This window comes from Geotrypetes seraphini, chromosome 8 (genome assembly GCF_902459505.1).
Source record: "Geotrypetes seraphini chromosome 8, aGeoSer1.1, whole genome shotgun sequence".
NCBI lineage: Eukaryota > Metazoa > Chordata > Amphibia > Gymnophiona > Dermophiidae > Geotrypetes > Geotrypetes seraphini.
In genome coordinates this window covers 109087714-109106385 of record NC_047091.1, presented here as the reverse complement: position 1 = coordinate 109106385, position 18672 = coordinate 109087714, and the positions used below count along the sequence as shown (strand labels likewise).

The 18672-nt window shown below is 43.5% G+C and overlaps 1 protein-coding gene across 4 annotated transcripts; it reads left to right on the top strand.

The window, feature by feature from the left end:
* Positions 1-749: 749 nt before the first annotated feature.
* YJU2 (YJU2 splicing factor homolog) lies at positions 750-15539 on the top strand. 4 transcript variants are annotated; one of them, XM_033956293.1, is made up of 8 exons: positions 750-915; positions 2158-2258; positions 3754-3898; positions 4382-4516; positions 5187-5368; positions 5849-5969; positions 6515-6743; positions 15309-15539. In XM_033956293.1, the coding sequence occupies exons 1-8, from the start codon at positions 892-894 to the stop codon at positions 15380-15382; spliced, it is 1011 nt and encodes a 336-aa protein (XP_033812184.1). In that variant the 5' UTR covers positions 750-891; the 3' UTR covers positions 15383-15539. The 4 variants fall into 4 exon arrangements, with proteins under 4 accessions (XP_033812184.1, XP_033812185.1, XP_033812186.1 ...); XM_033956294.1 differs by having other exon boundaries at positions 14461-15539; XM_033956295.1 differs by having other exon boundaries at positions 752-915; positions 6515-6662.
* Positions 15540-18672: the final 3133 nt, after the last annotated feature.

Sequence of the window (18672 nt, the reverse complement as noted above, 5' to 3'; positions counted from 1 at the left end):
CCAACTGGAAACCAGTTGAAAACAGAAGTTAAGGATAGTTAGGGAGGAGGAGGAATCAATCGCACAAACCAGAATTTGAATGTCACATAATAATAACTTTATTCTTTTATACCGCCATAACCAAAAGTTCTAGGTGGTTTACACTAAAAAGAGCTGGATATTTGTAAAATAGAATTTCTTTAATAAAACTCACTAAGTAATAAACTTATCGAACAAAGTGATCTTAATTAATTTCCGAAAACTGCAATAGGATAACATAGCTTGCTGAATACATTTACCTAACCAAAATTGTTGCCTACCATCTTGAAGAAGGTCTTATATCTACACCCATTAATTTTTGGATAAGCTAATAAGTAGAAACATCTGCGGCTGAGTAACATAACATTATCTCGAGTCTACCCTTTGACCTCTTGTTCTATACAAAATGTTTTCAAGCATTGTTTATACTTTTTAGATATCTATCTCACCTCTTCTCGGTATACCTATTTAGCTCCTATATCTCACCTCATAAATCCCTCCTTTTACGAAACCGTAGTGCAGTTTTTAACGCCGGCACTAGCAGTAATAGTTCCGACGTTAAAAACCACACTATTCCCATCCCCTTCCGGCGGAACTGTTTCTACCTAGTTCTTGCCTTTCGAGGGATTCCTCCTCCTGATGCACTATCAGTCAGGCCCGAAAGAGGGGGGACAGAGCTGTCAGTCATCAGTGAAAAACTAATTAAAGGACAGCGCCTTGTCTACCCCGCCTACGGGAGACATCCATAGGCCGGATCAGAAGCATGGGCCAATGAGAACCTCGCGTGCCTGCATCCTGCTTCCTGGGCGGGGTTTAATCCCGGAACAGAAGGAGAGGCTGTGCTGTGGTTGTGGTGCTGGGTGAGAGGGAAAAATGTCGGAGCGGAAAGTGTTAAATGTGAGTGGCGGGGACGGCAGCGCGGTGGGGTGGGGGAAGGGCGGCCAAAAGTCCGGGGCGGGGGAAGGGAGGCCAAAAGTCCGAGCTCGTTGCCTCTCCGAATCCTGGGGAAAAATGGAATGACAGTAATTAATTTAGCCCCAGAGGGGAAGGGGGATCTTGAGCAGATCTGGGCACTTTGCTTCTTGACTTCTCAGTAGGTAGACTCCTAGAATGCATTACGGGAGAAGTTGGGGAAAAGTTGGACTGGTTTCTTTGTCCCTAGTCATCGATCTGACCTCGTTCCCTGCCTTGCTCTTTGCTCCCAGTCTCCGATGGTCACCAAAGGGACAGATTTTCAGGATATTCCTAATGAATATGCATAGCGAAGAAATTTGAATGTCTACCACCTCCATTGTATGCAAATCTTTCATGCATATTCAATAGGATATCTTGAAAACCAGACCTGTTGGCAGCCCTTGAGGACTGGAGTGAAGACCAAAATCAGTTTCAAGATATCTACAGTGACTATTAATTAGATTGATGTAACTATGTTTTATTAAATTTGATATCCTGTCCTACTTGTCAGAACAAAGCAGCTTACATTAAAAAAAATCTATAATACCTAACAAAAAGCAAGAACAAGAACTCCATTAATTACGGGAAAGCGCCCCCCCCCACCCCCCTCACTCACTCGTTTCAAGTTTATTAAAATTTGATGAAACGCTAATCATAAATTCTATCCCTGAATATAATTTATCTAATGTTGTGTTACATCTTCAGAATCCCTTCAGTTTCATTTATGTCTCCTTCCCCTTTCATCTCCTTTTACTGTTTTTTTGGTCTGGTACTGGAGGAAAGAGTGGGTTTTCCCAGGAATGTTATGCATCCCCTGTAGATCGCTTGACGCATGGCTTTTTCTTAGTGCAGCAGGAATGCGTTTCCTGGGTAATGCACCACCCGACCTCAATGGGAATATGATGCTGTTATGACTATTCCCAAAATAGAAGAGTTAACCTCCTGCTAAAAATAACATGCTGTAGATTTGAAGATGTTAGTAAATAAAAGATTATTTTGTGATCTTATCTGGCTATTGCTAAGAAATATGGGTTTTCTAACCCTTGTAAAACCTCCTGCTAGGGGAGAGTTGGTCTTGGTAGCCCTCTGGCTGCCTTTGTTTCTAGCCAAGTATGAATTTGATTTCATTCCTCTAATAATTTTGTGTTTCCATTATTATTATTATTATTTTTTTTTTTGCTATAGAAATATTACCCCCCAGACTTTGATCCATCTGCCATCCCAAAACTTAAGCTTCCAAAGGACCGACAGTATGTGGTGCGACTGATGGCTCCTTTTAACATGAGGTAAGAAGCCCTGTGAGGGTATCAGCCTAATTCATACAGGCCTCAGTACCCAAAGCCAGGAGTTCACCTTGAAATCTTTACATTAATTATATTTAAGTTGAAGGGTAAATAGTGGGGTTCTCCAGGGGTCTTGTGCAGGTACCGCTGCTTTATAAAATGGGAATAACTAGTGAGATAATCAAATTTGCTGATGACACAAAGTTGTTAAATTGCAAAAGGATTGTGAAAAATTGCAAGAGGAACTTATGAGACTGGGCATCAAAATGGCAGATAACATTTAATGTGAGCAATTACAAAGTGATGCATGTGGAAAAGAGGAACCTGAACTATAGCTACATGATGCTGGGTTCCATATTAGGAATCACTGCCCAGGAAAAGGATCTAGGTATCTTCTTTGAGGATACATTGAAACCCTCAGCTCAATGTGTGACAGCAGCTAAGAAAGCAAATAGGAATTATCAGGAAAGGAATAGAAAACAAAGATGAAAATGTTATAGTTCCCTTGTATCGCTCTGTGGTACAGCTGCATCTTGAATACTGTGTGCAATTCTGGTCACTGTATCTCAAAAAAGATAAAGCGGAATTAGAAAAGGTACAGAGAAGGGCAATGAAAATGTTAAAAGGAAAGGGATGACTTTCCTATGAAGAAAGGATAAAGCAGCTAGGGCTCTTCAGCTTGGATAAGAGGCAGTTCAAGGGTGATAAGATGGAGGTCTATAAAATACTGAATGGAGTGGAAGGGGTGGATGTGAGTTGCTTGTTTACTAGGACTAGGGGGCATGCAATGAAGCTACTAAGTAGTAGATTTAAAACAAAGTAGAGAAAATATTTCTTCATACAATGTGCAGTTTAACTCTGGAATTTGTTGCCAGAAAATGTGGTGAAATCAGCTTAGCAGGGTTTAAAAAAGGTTTGGATAATTTCCTAAAAGAGAAGTCCATAGGCCATTATTGAGATGGCTTGGGGAAATCCACTACTTATTCCTAGGATAAGCAGCATAAAATCTGTTTTATTATTTGGGATCTAGCTAAGTACTTGGGACCTGGGTTGGCCACTGTTGGAAACAGGATACTGGGCTTGAAAGACATTTGGTCTGTCCCAGTACTGCAATTCTTATGTTCTTGTGTTCTTAATATTTGTACCATTAGAGAATCTGTAAAATTACTGACCAATATGTGATGCATATTTTTTTTAAATCAAGTATTCATTTTTCAGTTTTCTATGTTATTTTTTAAGAGTCACTGTAGAAGAAGTTACTTGGTAGTACTTGTCACTATTTTATCAGTGATGTTAAAAAACAACTTTTCACAAGTCCCTGATAGCAGTTTGACACCTTTGTTCATTTTCTTTTGATACCATCCCTTGACTTTATTTATTCAGTTATTTATTTGGGTTTTGCTCATGTCTACTCAGTAGTAGTTCAAGACATGTTGCATTCAGGTACGTTCATTATTTCCCATACATTCCCTCATCCTTGCTTATTTCTATGCTGCAGGTGTAAGACTTGTGGAGAGTACATTTACAAGGGAAAGAAGTTTAACGCTCGCAAGGAGACAGTGCAGAATGAGTTGTATTTAGGGCTTCCGATTTTTCGTTTTTACATCAAGTGTACACGCTGCCTGGCCGAAATTACATTCAAGGTACACTAAATTCAGGTATTCTTTCTGAGTCTTTAGAACATGACATTTTGCCAGACTTTCTGTATGTAGAATTAACATGAAAAGGGAGGTTGAAGATGGTGAACTCAGATTTTTCTTCTCAGGAAGTATAATTACAATGTGCATTTATTTCAGAATCTTAATATTTTATCCTTAAAACAAAATTGTCATATTTCTTTTCTGGCTAGAGTGGAATAGTTAATGCAAATTTATGGACTCTAGCTTCTGATCTTTAATGATTTTTTTTTTTTCATTTTTATTCAAAATGTCAACAAGATAACAGCCATCTGGCCCACAGTTATTCCTTCTCTAAGCCAAGCTTGCATCATTTAGCATGATTTAACGGTTTATATTTCTCCTATTCCCTCTCCGTTCCATAACACAAACAACAAATTTCAACCACACTGTATCAAAGGTCCCCCACCCTCCCTCTGAGCTTTACTGATTTTGACTTATTTTCTTGAGACTGATCCTGAGAATACAGACTATGCTATGGAACACGGGGCAACTCGCAACTTTCAAGCTGAAAAGCTAATTGAAGAAGAGGAGAAGCGGCAGCAGAAGGAGCGAGAGGAAGAGGAACTAAACAATCCCATGAAGGTATTCTATGACTGAGCTGATGTGTGTGTTTGTTTCTGAGAGATGAGAGTAGTCTGCCAGGCTTAAAACTGCTGAACACATTGAGATGTGCTGTGAGAAGTTTTAAAATTTACTCATATACGATGTGCACATAGTAACTTAGTAACATAGTAGATGACGGCAGATAAAGACCCGAATGGTCCATCCAGACTGCCCAACCTGATTCAATTTAAATTTTTTAATTTTTTTCTTCTTAGCTATTTCTGGGCAAGAATTCAAAGCTTTACCCTGTACTGTGCTTGGGTTCCAACTGCTGAAATCTCTGTTAAGACTTACTCCAGCCCATCTACACCCTCCCAGCCATTGAAGCCCTCCCCAGCCCATCCTCCACCAAACGGCCATATACAGACACAGACCGTGCAAGTCTGCCCAGTACTGGCCTTAGTTCAATATTTAATATTATTTTCTGATTCTAAATCCTCTAAAACCCAAGTACTTGTATTTAGAAGGATGAATATTTGTTCTTACATTTTATAGGTATAAAATATGTTGTCCGTTTGCTACTCCTTGATCTTCAGATAAAATAAACATTTTATTAGTGTCCTCTGCCTTTTATAAAGCGTCTCTGTGTGTTCATTCTAAGACTTGTCCTCGGTGGGGGGTTTTTCCTTCCCTTTCTCCTGGGTGTCAGGTTTTGGAAAACCGAACTAAAGACTCCAAGCTAGAGATGGAAGTTCTGGAGAACCTGCAGGAGCTGAGAGAACTGAACCAGCGTCAGGCCAACGTGGACTTTGAGTCCATGCTGCAGCAGTACAAAGACTTTGAGGAGGAGAGAAAACGAAAGGAACAGGAGGAAGATGAGAGGGAATTAGAGTAAGCGACCAGATGGCTTAGCACTTTAGAACTGTGCTGATAGAAGGGAATGCAGTCTTTGGTAATAATGTAGCATGCAGGCTTACCTATGTGGTTTTACCTTATCCAAAAAGCACACAGTGTACTAAGAGCAAATTCTAGCCATCTTGCAAACAGCTCTACCTGCGCCACTCAGGCAGCCTCTGAAATGGTATGGTAAGGTGCAGCTGGGAAGAGTGGTAGGGATAGTCTCTTTCCTGATTGTTAAACTCTGCCACTTTATATTTGATACAGCACTGGGGGGAGGGGGGTTAGGGAAACGAGGACAATTATGGTGTCTTTTTACATGGGGCAAAAAAGGTAAAATGAGGCTGAAGAAGCCCACATGTATCTAGTGAAAAGTTCTTGCCTCACCTTTGGAACCATCTTTCCTTTTATACACATCAAGTATCAACCCTTATCAGCTGCAAAAAACTGATGGGGAACTTGTTTGCCTTCCAGTACCATAATGAAGTTAGCACAGAAGAAAAAAATCATCGAGGATTCAGACTCCGATGAGGAACCTACCCACACACCATCCATGCCCACAGCAAAAGCAAACCCTACGGATATCCTGAGCGAGGTAAGGCAAGAGTGTGCAAGGTGGGACGATTCTCTTGCAGCCTATTGTGTTTGCTTCCTTTTCTTCAGGAAGGAAGTGGATGGCAATAGGATATTAGGAGCAAAAACCCAGAAATAATGGGGTCTTCCATAGCAAGGCAAGTCTGTTTGGTTCTTCAATATTTTAAGGAGGTCAATATCAGCCTTGGTATGTGAGACTGATGTATATCTCTTAGAGGGAGATTGTTATATCTTAAGACCTGCTTCCACCTGAACCTGACAGTACTAAGTTTAAATTTCATCTTTGCTCTGGTTGTAATCTAGATCTTAGAAATCCACTGAAACTGTGGCAGAGGAGCCCAGGACTGAGCTGGTTTGGAGGCTAAACAGTGTCTAGTTCTTGAGCCACATGTAAGGCCATTGACAACAGTGTTTGGTGTGGCTGTGGAATATTGTCAAGATCCTCTGCTAATATTGCTCAAACCTGTACTAGCAGAAGCTATTGAGCCAAATTGAGATAAATCAGAGTTTTGCAATATCAGCTTTGTCTTATCTTCAAAATCTCAGCCCCAGAACAAGAAGCTAAAGACTGAGAGCTGGGAGAGGAGCATGGGGAAATTCAGCAGCAAGTCCCAGATGGCATCATTAATCACGTTGAAGAAGCAGCACAGTAGTTTGAATGGGAAGAAAGTGGCAGCACCCTCCCAGAGCTCAGGTATCCAAAGACTGCTTTACCCAAGCACACCACACTGGTACTTTCCTTCTCCTGCCTCTCTATGCTCCTCCAAGAGCTCAGGTACTCAAAACACAATGCTTTACCTAATCACACCACACTGATCTTTCCCTTCCATAGGTCAAGTGTCAGCCTTACATTAATAACTGTCAGCATTTTCAGTTATCCTAACCAATGTCAGCAAAGGCCTATGGGAGATTATATCGAACAGGTCTGATCTTGGGGGATGTCAGTGCAGATAGACAATTCTGCCTTAGAATGCCCTAAATTACTTCTAAATTATCAGTGCTTAAGAGTAACAAAAGACCTTTGGTACAGCCACCCCATCCCATAACAAAATTCTGTGCTTAATGGCGATTTTGAGCCAATCTTGACTTTTGGCCCCTCCCTCTGTATCCCACTGTATCCCTAGATGCATTACCCTAAATGCATTGGGAGGGGGAAGCCCTGTCATTTGCAGCATGTAGGCAGGAGTGAGTGAACAAGCTTCCCTCCTGCCGTTTTCTCATCCAAAGGTACCGGGGAGGGGAGGGAGTCAGGAATGTTGGGGGGAGTTCTGGGATATCAGGGATGTAAGGGGGATGTGGGAGATATGAGGGGGATGTGGGGGAGGTCAAGGGGAGGGGTGTAGAGCTCCGCGGCTCAGCTGATCCTGATAGGGAGAATCCCTGAAACTGGCTCAGCTGATGAGGATTCCTTCTGCCACGATCAGACAAAGTAGTTGGTGGATATATCTACAAAACTTATTTTTGGATGTTTTTCACATGGACATTTTTATTTTTGAAAATGGACAAAAAGGTAGATGTCGTAAGGACCAAAACTTATACCTTGCTAATTTTCAAAAATAAAAGAGAGATGTTTGACAGCTTTGAAAATGGACATTTTTCCTACTGGGTTTGTGGATGTCTTGCACAAAATCCAACCTCAGACTTAGGCCCACTTTCGATTATGCCCCTCTATAGGGTTGATTTTATTCAAAAGGGTTTAATGGGGCAAGATAAATTTTTGCTTGGCGAAACACTGCTGAGGACTTAACTGGGTGGAGCTGCTGAATATCTCCACAAGGTTAGGGCTGTTTGGGGATGGAGTCAGCACTTTAGCCACTTAGGGATGATAACTGGTTAGCAGACAGAATAGGACAGCAAAAAAGCCAGTCCTAACTTTAGATGCCAATTTAACCAGGCACCAGTCTTCAGATTGACCGATGCCTAGTTAACTTCCTAGGTCAGTGTACATTTCTGGATATTCAGTGCCAGGAATCCTGTGTGTCCTGGCATTGAAGATCTGATTAAAGCCCACAACTTATAAGCTGTTTATTCCCTATATCAGTGTTTGACAAACTGGTCCCTAAGTACCCCCTTTCCTGTCAGGTTTCCAGGATATCCACAATGAATATGCATGAATGAGGTTTGCATATAATGGAGGCAGTGTATGCAAATTAGAGAATGACACGGACAAATTTTCCCCATCCCTGTGGGAACTCATTTTCCCATCCCGTCCCTGTGAGTTCTTTTCCTGTCCCTGCCCCATTCCTACAAGCTCCATCCTCATCTGCACAAACCTCAAACACTTTAAAATCATAAGCATTTAAGTTGTGCGGTAGAGAATGACATGGTGGTTGTTACCTGCGGCTAGCCGCGGGTAACTCACCAAAACAGTGACCAAAAAAAAAGGTCACCGCGAGTTCGGGGACAAGGCCATTCACCACCCCGTGGAGCGGTGAATGGTAGCACGGGGCGGTGAACAAGTAGTGAACATGCGGTGAACGAGCGTTCGATCCGGCAGCCCACTCTCTCCCGCCGGCCGTCCATGCATCTCCCTCCCTCCTTTTCCTTTACCTTTTCTTCTTGAAACTGGCGATTTCTATAAGGCTACGAGCTGTATTACAGCTGGAGCCTTGAAGTCACGTCACGTTGCCTGCTGGAAAAATTCTCCTCTGACGCAACTTCCTGTTGCATCGGAGGAGACTTTTCTAGCAGGCAACCAGAGCGACTTCAAGGCCCAGCTGTAATACAGCTTGTAGCCTTATAGAAATCACCAGTTTCAAGAAGAAAAGGTAAGGGAAAAGGAGGGAGGGAGGGAGGGAAATGCACTGCTGGCCGGCAGGAGGGAGCTGCTGGACCGCGTGAAGGATGCTGGGGATAGGGGGATGGAGAGGAGAAGACGCTGAAGACAGGGATGGTGACAGGGCAGTGAAAGAGACAGCGGGGACGGTGACGGGGTGGTTAAGGGGACGGCAGAGACAGGGACGGGGCGGTGAAAGGACCAGCTGGGACGGGGTAGTGCAGAGGATGGTGGTCCGGGGACGGGACGGGGACAGAATTTTTCCCCGTATCATTCTCTATTGTGCGGTTAAGGCAGAGCTTACAGGAATGGGGCAGAGACAATGACAAATGACTGGCAAGGGGTGTTACTCTAGGACTGACTTGGGAAACACTGCCCTATATTGTCAGACTATTTGATTATCTTCTAAAATAGATTTTTCAAAGTGCCCACCTGTTAGACCTGGTTTTTTTTAGCTATAACTTAGCTGGCTAGGTTGCATCAGAAAATAGGCTTAAATCTTGCCAGCCAAAATTTGTTGAGATTAAAGTCTGCAGTTTTATTGGAATTCCAGTTAATTTTTAGTCCCTGCCCACATTCCATTTCCATGTTCTCCCAGTTTTTTTAAGTTGCAAAATTTAGTTGCCTTGTGAATTTAGAAAGCTAAATAAAGCTACCTGGAAATTTTCAAAACCAAACTTATATGGTTAAATGTGAAAATTCCCCTCCTTTTCTTGGTGCTGTTACAGTAGTATACCAACAAACCACTAGGTGGCAGCTTCTGAATTTGCTTGTTCTGTCATGTTCCTCCTTTCATACTTTCTTGTAGATCTGGGTCTGCTAGATAAGACTGATCTCAACTAGAGAATGACACGGGGAAAAAATTTGTCTCCGCCCTGTACCCATGAACTCAGCCCCGTCCCTGCGAGCTCAGCCCTGTCCCATCCCTGCAAATCATCTGATCACATCCGCACAAACCATCTCCCTTCTGTGTTCCTATTTTCCCCATTTCTAATATCTCCCCTCTGTATCTGTATACTCCCTCCTATGTCCGGCATTGCCCCCCCTGTGTCCATATACCATCCCCATATATCTCCCCTTTATGTCTCTGTCCCTATGCCCCCATGCACATAATTCATCCCCATGTATCTCCCCTTTATGTCTCTGTCCTTGTACCCCCATTCATATAAGAACATAAGAATTGCCACTGCTGGGTCAGACCAGTGGTCCATCATGCCCAGCAGTCCGCTCATGCGGCGGCCCTCTGGTCAAAGACGAGCGCCCTAAGTGAGACTAGCCCTACCAGCGTACTCTCTTGTTCACCAGGAACTTGTCTAACTTTGTCTTGAATCCCTGGAGGGTGTTTTCCCCTATGACAGACTCCGGAAGAGTGTTCCAGTTTTCTACCACTCTGGGTGAAGAAGAACTTCCTTGCGTTCATACGGAATCTATCCCATTTCAACTTTAGAGAGTGCCCTCTCGTTCTCCCTACCTTGGAGAGGGTGAACAACCTGTCCTTATCTACTAAGTCAATCCTCTTCAGTACGTTGAATGTTTCAATCATGTCCCCTCTCAGTCTCCTCTGTTCGAGGGAGAAGAGGCCCAGTTTCTCTAATCTTTATGTCTCTGTCCTTGTGTCCCCATTCACATAATTCCCCCCCCCATGTATCTCCCCTTGATAACTCTGTCCCTATGCCCCATGCACATAATTCCCCCCCATGTACCTCCCCTTTATGTCTCTGTCCCTATGCCCCCATTCACATAATTTCCCCCCCATATATTTCCCCTTTATGTCTCTGTCTCTATGCCCCTTGCACATAATTTCCCCTCTGTTTCTGTTACCTTCCTGTGTCCAGATTTCCCCTCTCTGCCTCTTCCATTCCAATGTGTCTTTCTCCTCTCCAACCCCATCTAGCTTCTTTCCCTCTCTCTCCCCCCGCTGCCAGAATCCTCACCTGCCTGTTCTACCCTTTCTCTTTCCTGCTGTGGGTTCAATATTTGTCTCCTTCTTCATCCCCTTGGCCCAGCATCTCTTTCCCTTTCACTACCTCCTTCCTCCGGGTCCCTGGGTGGGGGAGGGGATAGGAGCTCCCCATTAGTTTTAAGAATTTTGATATGTAAGATTCACACAAGTGTAACATGGACTGGCTTATGATCGTCCCATCTTCCAAAAAAACAAGAATACAAAGTTTTTGGTCCCTTCCTCCCTCCTGCCTTCATCTCTGCAAAGGATCACGTCTGGATATTTTTTCATTCTGACCCTCAAGTTCAGGACAATCTCAGGGGTTTCATTTGTCTAACTAATGGGCAGACTGGATGGACCGTTCAGGTCTTTATTTGCCATCATTTACTATGTTACTATAAGAGGGAAAGAATGCCAGAATACTTGCCTGTCGGATGAATATTTATGTGGCAACAGCAAGTGCATTCCTCATATGTGGAAGCGAATATTTACTGTGAGGTCCAGCAGCCCCTCCTGCACGATCGCCACATTCCGCCATCTCCCTCTCTCTCTTCCCCTCACCTTATGTGGTGAATTTAATTTTTCTTCTCCCAGCGGCACGCTTTCAACAAGTTGCACGCACGGCTGCTTCAGTTGAATTTTCTCCTCTGACGCAGCTTCCTGTTTACGGTTGTGTTAGAAGAGAAGATTCAACTGAAGCAGCCGTGTGCGTGACTTGTTGAAAGCGTGCTGCTGCGGGGGGGAGCTGGATTTCCTGGGGGACCAAAAAGAGTTCCTTGATGTGTTTGGTCATATTAGATCCATGGGTGACTCTTCGGATCTGCAACAGATGCAGTTCAAGATACTACACAGGGCGTATATCTCTAGGAAGCAAGGGGCTCATATGGGCCTATGGGAGGGAGGATATTTGCACTAAGAGTCACCGCTCCTCTGGGACTTTGGTTCATCACTTCCTGGAATGCCCCACCAAGGAGATGTGGTTGCATGTTCTTCCCTTTCTGGAGAAGATAGTGCAATGTCCTATCCCCCGGGACTATGGCATCTCTTATTGGGAGATCAGAGGGTATTGGAGGACGCATGCTTCTCGGTCCCTCAGCAGAAATTTCTTTACCTAGCCGTTCTCTTGGTGAAAAAAATTCCTATTGCAACATTGGATGTCCGATCAGGCGGCCTTCTTTCCTCATTGGCTCCATCGGGTTGCTCAGGTAGCCCACTATGAAATCCAAAGAACTCCCAAGGGGGAGAGGATCGGCCATCACTGTTATGTGGAGCTTTGGAAAGCGGCCTTGTTATTGTGTCCCGGTGCTCAGTTGGCACAGCTGGACAACCCATCTTGATTATACCTTTTTCTTTTTCTCTTTCTTTCTTTCCATCTCGGGGGCCTAAGGGGCAGTTTCATAGTGAGGGATGAGTGCCTGAGAGTGTGTGGTGGTGTGTCTGTGCTGCGTATGTTGAGCTTTGGATGGTGTGTTTATGGTACGTGAATGTGAATTGCGACTGAGGGTTTTTCTGATCTTCAAATGAACAAAATTTGCAGATTGCAACTGGAATGTATGACGATATCCCGTTCCTTCATTTCTTTTCTGTATATTGCCTGTTCGAGTTTCCCACCCAGTTTTGTACCTATCGTGGGCCTTGTGTCCTTGTACTGTTGGATTTCTGTACACTCTGTGTTGCAATCGCTAATAAAAATATACAAAAAAAAAAAAAAAAGAAAGCATGCTGCTGGGAGAAGAAAAATTAAATTTGCCACATAAGGTGAGGGGTAGGGAGGGAGGGAGATAGCGGGACATGGCGATCGAGCGGGAGGGGGCTGCTGGACCGCATATGTTACCTTCACTGCGGAGACAAGACCATTCACTGCTCTACGGGACGGTGAATGGCCTTGTCCCCGTTCCCGTGGCGACCACTATTTTTTCGCTCCCCGTTTCAGCGGGTTACCTGTGGCTAGCTGCAGGTAACAGCCACCATGTCATTCTCTAATCTCAACATCTTGATTCAACACAACACAGATGGTTTCCATTTATTTTGTACGTTTTATATAGCTTGATTTCATTTATATGAATAAATTTTATATTATCCCTAGTTGATGTATGCAGTTCCTTCCCCACTGCTTCCTTGCTTTTTGCTCACCATAGGATTTTGTTTCATAAGAACATAAGAAGTTGCCTCCACTGGGTCAGACCAGAGGTCCATCCCGCCCAGCGGTCCGCTCCCGCAGTGGCCCATCAGGTCCGCGACCTGTGAAGTGGTTTCTGACCACTTCTATAACCTACCTCAAGTTCTATCTGTACCCCTCTATCCCCTTATCCTCCAGGAACCTATCTAAACCTTCCTTGAACCCCTGTACAGAGTTCTGGCTTATCACCTCCTCCGGAAGCTTGTTCCATGTGTCCACCACCCTCTGGGTAAAAAAGAACTTCCTAGCATTTGTTCTAAACCTGTCCCCTTTCAATTTCTCCAAGTGACCCCTAGTGCTTGTGGCTCCCCACAGTTTGAAGAATCTGTCCTTATTCACTTTCTCTATGCCCTTTAGGATTTTGAAGGTTTCTATCATGTCCCCTCTAAGTCTCCTCTTCTCCAGGGAGAACAGCCCCAGCGTTTTTAACCTGTCAGCGTATGAGAAATTTTCCATACCTTTTATCAGTTTAGTCGCCCTCCTCTGCACTCCCTCGAGTTTCCTTGGTTTTGTCCTTGTTGCATACCTCCTCTCAAACAAAACATAGGCACCTTTTAATTCACATCTTGTAAGCTATTTTGCTCATAATATAAGAATATTCTAACTTGCAAAAAAGTACATACAGCATGAGTGAAAATGTGTGCTGAAATTAGTCTACCTCCTACAAATCCCATTTAAATCAATGGATTAGCTAGTTATAGGCCATTTCAAATGAGCAAATCCTAGCATAATGAAACAAATAAGAACCATGGCCCAGTGATGATGGAGGGGGGAGATGGCCCAGGCCCCATCCTTTGGGCTTAGGCCCCCTTCAGAACGCCAGCACCCATTTTTACCCTTGCTGGTGGGGATGCTAAGCCCCACCAGCCAAATAATGCTGCCACTCCCCTCTGTTTGCTTCCTGCTACAAGCATGCTGGGATATCTCACATATTCAAAGCATACGCAAGATTTCCCAGCATGCTTGGAGCAGAAAGGAAGCAGCAGCACTGTTTCAGTTTTGCTGGCAGGACTTAGCATCCCCACCAGCAAAGATACTGTTAATGTAGGGAGGAGAGATAAATACAAGTCCCCTTGTCCACCGCTGAGCCCCCTTAAATTGCAGGGCTGGCTATGCTACTGCCATGACCATCAAAAAAGTGTATATTCAACAAAGGCTTTTTCCATAAAGAAAGCAAAATTTCACCTTTTACAATAATTTCAGAGTATTAAACCTCCATCGCTTACCCTATAGCTTTACTGTCCAGTGCAGAGAACTATGTTAAAACCTTGAATGTTTTAATTTTGTTAGCAGCTGAAATTTAATTCCTGGATTAGTGTTAAGTTTGTGGCACTTGACCAGCAGACACTGGTTCCAGATTTTCACACTGTATTGTACTTCTGAGGGGTAAGGAATTTGCAGGTGCTGCACAGCAGTTTTGGAATGTTCTAGCCAGACTCATTACCAAATTGGTAACATCATGTATGGTGGGCCAATCTAACTGAATTCGAGAATAAATCATTTGCCCATCAGTCTTGGCTTACTTTGATTCTTTTCAAAATAAATTAATAAATATATGCTGTGAAATTAATATGCTACTTTTGGTTGATTGACAGGAAGTGGCACTTCATCACTGAGCCTGTTGGGGGCATACTCTGACAGTGAGAACAGTCAGAGTGATTGAGGTTCATGCATCTCCCAATACAGATCTTGGAATGGACCAGCAAGGATGAGACACAGTTTTTAGCTCCTTGTGGTGACATTCCCTGCGACCGATGGTGATCGGAAGCAGTGTTGAAGTGCTCTCCTCAGCGGAGAAAGCAGCAGCAGCTCGTTGGCATCTTGTCTACCAGAAGCAGATGGGGCCGGGAGCAAAGATGCAGTTTTTCTTGGGCCATAACATTGTCAATTCTATGTTAGGTTTCCAGCCCTGATGATCTTGAATATTGGTTTTCTTTGTCTTGTCTGAGATTTGTTAGTATCCTAATGACACCTAGCAGGAAATTATAAGAGATGGGAATTTCAAGGCTTTTTCCTGTTTTTCGAAAATGGTTTGCTAGAGAGAGAGAGAACTCTTCTCTGTCCCTGGTATGGGATGAAAAGTGGATCTCTCAACACCAAGAGTACTCTCTAGCCCAGTGTTTCTCAACTCGGTCCTGGAGTACCCCTTTGTCAGTCAGGTTTTCAAGATATCCACAATGAATATGCATGAAAGACATTTGCATATAATGGAGGCAGTGTATGCAAATCAAGTTTATGCAAATTCAATGTGGATATCCTGAAAACCTGACTGGCAAGGAGGTACTCCAGGACCGAGCTGAGAAATACTGCTTTAGCCCCTGGCAAAAGGGAAGAGAGCACCTTCTTTTTAACTTTGACATTTGAAATTTTGTTCATTATGATGCTGCTGGAGGTAGAAGCTGCTTTACAATTCAATTTAGAAAGACATGTTTTCTGTTTCCAGGAACTGTGGAGATGACACTGCTTTTAGGATCCAGCAGTTTTGGACTGGGACATGTGTCTCTGTTCCAGCATTAAAAACACTATTAGCAGCAGCAGCAGAAGTTCTTAGGAACAGAATGAAGTGCAAGTGAGGCTTTAAAGCTTTTACTCTCATTATATGTATCTTGTTGTAAACCGCTTTGAATTTATGATATAGCGGTATATAAAAAATAAAATTATTATTATTATTATTTTCCTGGATGCTGTCATTTTCATGGCACTTTTTCAAGCCTCAGTGCATTTAACTCCTAAAATTAATTTTAATTGTTCATTGATAAACATGAAGCTGTCTTTAATGGGTTCCTGCCCAAGTTTTCAGTACATTTATTTTGCATTTGCACAATGAAGAATATGAATCTAAGCAGTAAATTTCTGTGTTGTTATTTTATAACCTAAAAAGACTTACTAGAAACAGAATTTGGGGCCACTTGTTGGCTAATTCAGGCCTATGCCCTGCTATGCAGAGGGACCTGAATTTGATTTTAGTTTCTCTCTTCCTCTCCCTGCGTCAGCTGAAGTGATTATAGAGACAGCGTTCACAGGCCCTAGGTGTGAAGGAATCTGTCATTGTGCTAAAGCTCAGCATACATTTTCCTATCACAAAACTTTTGTTCTCTGGAGACAAGCAGGGGAAGATGCAGGCACACTTGTTGGTGAAGTCCTCTGACTGAGCCTGTGTGTGTTGGTGCTCTCCCCTAGCAATAGTAAGATTTTGGGAGGGGCTCCTGCTTTCAGTGACTCCTCCCCTCGCCATGTCATTTTTTTTCTTCTTCTACCGCTTCTGTAAGGTCACAGCTCTCCCCTCTCACTCACACACACACGCTGCAAAAAAGGTAAACATCTATATCTCCAATTTTTTTTTTTTTTGTAACATATTATATTGAGCCAACATAGAAAAAACGCATACATGTGTTAGCAATATCAGAGTACAGGATTTGAAAGATTATATATCTATATCTATATATATATCAAGTCAAACTGTTTTATATTTTCTCCCCTACCCCCTTCTTCCACTAATAGCCAAGAGTAATCTCATTTGCTTTAATAGAAGATAAACTATAAAGTAATATTACAAATTTAGTAATCTGCTTTGGGCAGTCAGTGTCATCGAATTCCATAAAGGCTCCCAAGTTGACTAAGCATCTGCCTCTAGGAGTGTCTAAGTTGTGTATTCTCCATCGTTCCATCTGTAAATGTTGTATAAAAGGTGCCCTCCATTGTGCCAAAGTAGGAGTTTCTGGGATTAGCCATTGCAGTAGTATAATTTTAACACCCAAGAGAAAAGCTATTTTGAGAAAAGCTTGCATCCCTTTAGGTTCCGATGTGACTATTGGACATTGGAAAAAGATTATCAGAGGGGTTAAAATACATCACACCTGTCACAGGATAGAAATATGTTACAATTTCTTTTTCCAAAAACACTGGACAACCAGGCAAAGATAAAACATATGACCCAGGGTTGCATTGGAGTTACAACATTTCAGACACTTTGCTTCTGTACGCAGGGCCATGCGTTGGGCTCGATAAGGCGAGATATAATATTGCAGAACCAGCTTATAAGTGATTTCCCTTAAGGGTACCAAGAGATGAAGTTGACACATCATTCAAAGGTATCTTTTGAGTTTGTCAACCAAGAAAGCCATGCCCAAATCTGTAGTCCATTGTGTATTTAGGCGTGAGTAATCATAGTCTGGCAGCAATTCCAACAGACTTTTATGGTGGAACCTTAAGGGGATAGCGTTTTGAGCATCCAAGCAAAGGGGCTCTTAATTGATCATAAGATTCAGTTAAAGAAGCAGAATTTAATTTATTTAAAAAATGTATAAACCGCTTAAAATCAAAGTGATGTACAAAATAACATACATATTATAAAGACAAACCTAATGTACAGCGAACAAAATTAACATTAATATATCAAACTTTATCAAGCTAGAATGGGCTCAACATGGCAGGTGACGTTCAACGTGGATAAATGCAAAGTGATGCATGTCGGTAACAAAAATCTCATGCACGAATACAGGATGTCCGGGGCGATACTTGGAGAGACCTCCCAGGAAAGGGACATGGGAGTTCTGATCGATAAGTCGATGAAGCCGTCCACAGAATGTGCAGCGGTGGCGAAAAGGGCAAACAGAATGCTAGGAATGATAAAGAAGGGGATCACGAACAGATTAGAGAAGATTATCATGCCACTGTACTGGGCCATGGTGCACCCTCACCTGGAGTACTGCGTACAGCACTGGTCACCGTACATGAAGAAGGACACGGTACTACTTGAAAGGGTCCAGAAAAGAGCGACTAAGATGGTTAAGGGGTTGGAGGAGCTGCCGTACAGCGAAAGATTCTAGAAACTGGGCCTCCTCTCCCTCGAACAGAGGAGATTGAGAGAGGACATGATCGAAACATTCAAGGTACTGAAGGGGATAGACTTAGTAGATAAGGACAGGTTGTTCACCCTCTCCAAGGTAGGGAGAACGAGAGGGCACTCTCTAAAGTTGAAAGGGGATAGATTCCGTATGAACGTAAGGAAGTTCTTCACCCAGAGAGTGGTAGAAAACTGGAACGCTCTTCCGGAGTCTGTCATAGGGGGAAACACCCTCCAGGGATTCAAGGCAAAGTTAGACAAGTTCCTGGTGAACAAGAGCGTACACTGGTAGGGCTAGTCTCAGGGCGCTGGTCTTTGACCAGAGGGCCGCCGCATGAGCGGACTGCTGGGCATGATGGACCACTTTTCTGACCCAGCAGCGGCAATTCTTATGTTCTTATGTACTTCATCTTGTGACATCATTACATTAACCCATAGGGAAAATGCAATGCCAGATTTATTCAATGTTTAGTCTACTGTATATATATTACATAAACTAGTCTTTAAGCCCGTTACATTAACGGGTGCTAGAATAGATGTGTCTGTCTGTCTGTGTTTCTTTATCTCTCTCTCCTTGGCCACTGTCTGTATCCTTCTGTCTCCCCCCCCCGAGCACAGCTGTCTGCCCCCAGGACACACCTCCCCCCCAAAGCACCCCCTTTCCCTCTCCCTAACTGTCTCTCCATGGTCCTCTTCTGTCTCCCCCCCCCCCCCGAGCAAAGCTGTCTGTCCCCAGCACACCTATCCCTATCTCTCCATGGCCCCTTCTGTCTCCCCCCAGCACACCCCTCCCCCCCAAAGCAGCCCCCTTTCCCTCTCTCTGTCTCTCCATGGCCCCTTCTGTCTTCCCCCCCAGAGCAAAGCTGTCTGTCCCCAGCACACCTCCCCCCCAAATTAGCCCCCTTTCCCTCTCCCTATCTCTCCATGGCCCCTTCTGTCTCCTCCCAGAGCAAAGCTGGCC

Coding starts and splice junctions, on each gene's coding strand:
- YJU2 (XM_033956293.1), top strand. CDS start 892: ATGTCGGAGCGGAAAGTGTTAAAT. Junction 2,259..3,753: donor ATGGCTCCTTTTAACATGAG/GTAAGAAGCCCT, acceptor TCTATGCTGCAG/GTGTAAGACTTGTGGAGAGT. Junction 3,899..4,381: donor TGGCCGAAATTACATTCAAG/GTACACTAAATT, acceptor TATTTTCTTGAG/ACTGATCCTGAGAATACAGA.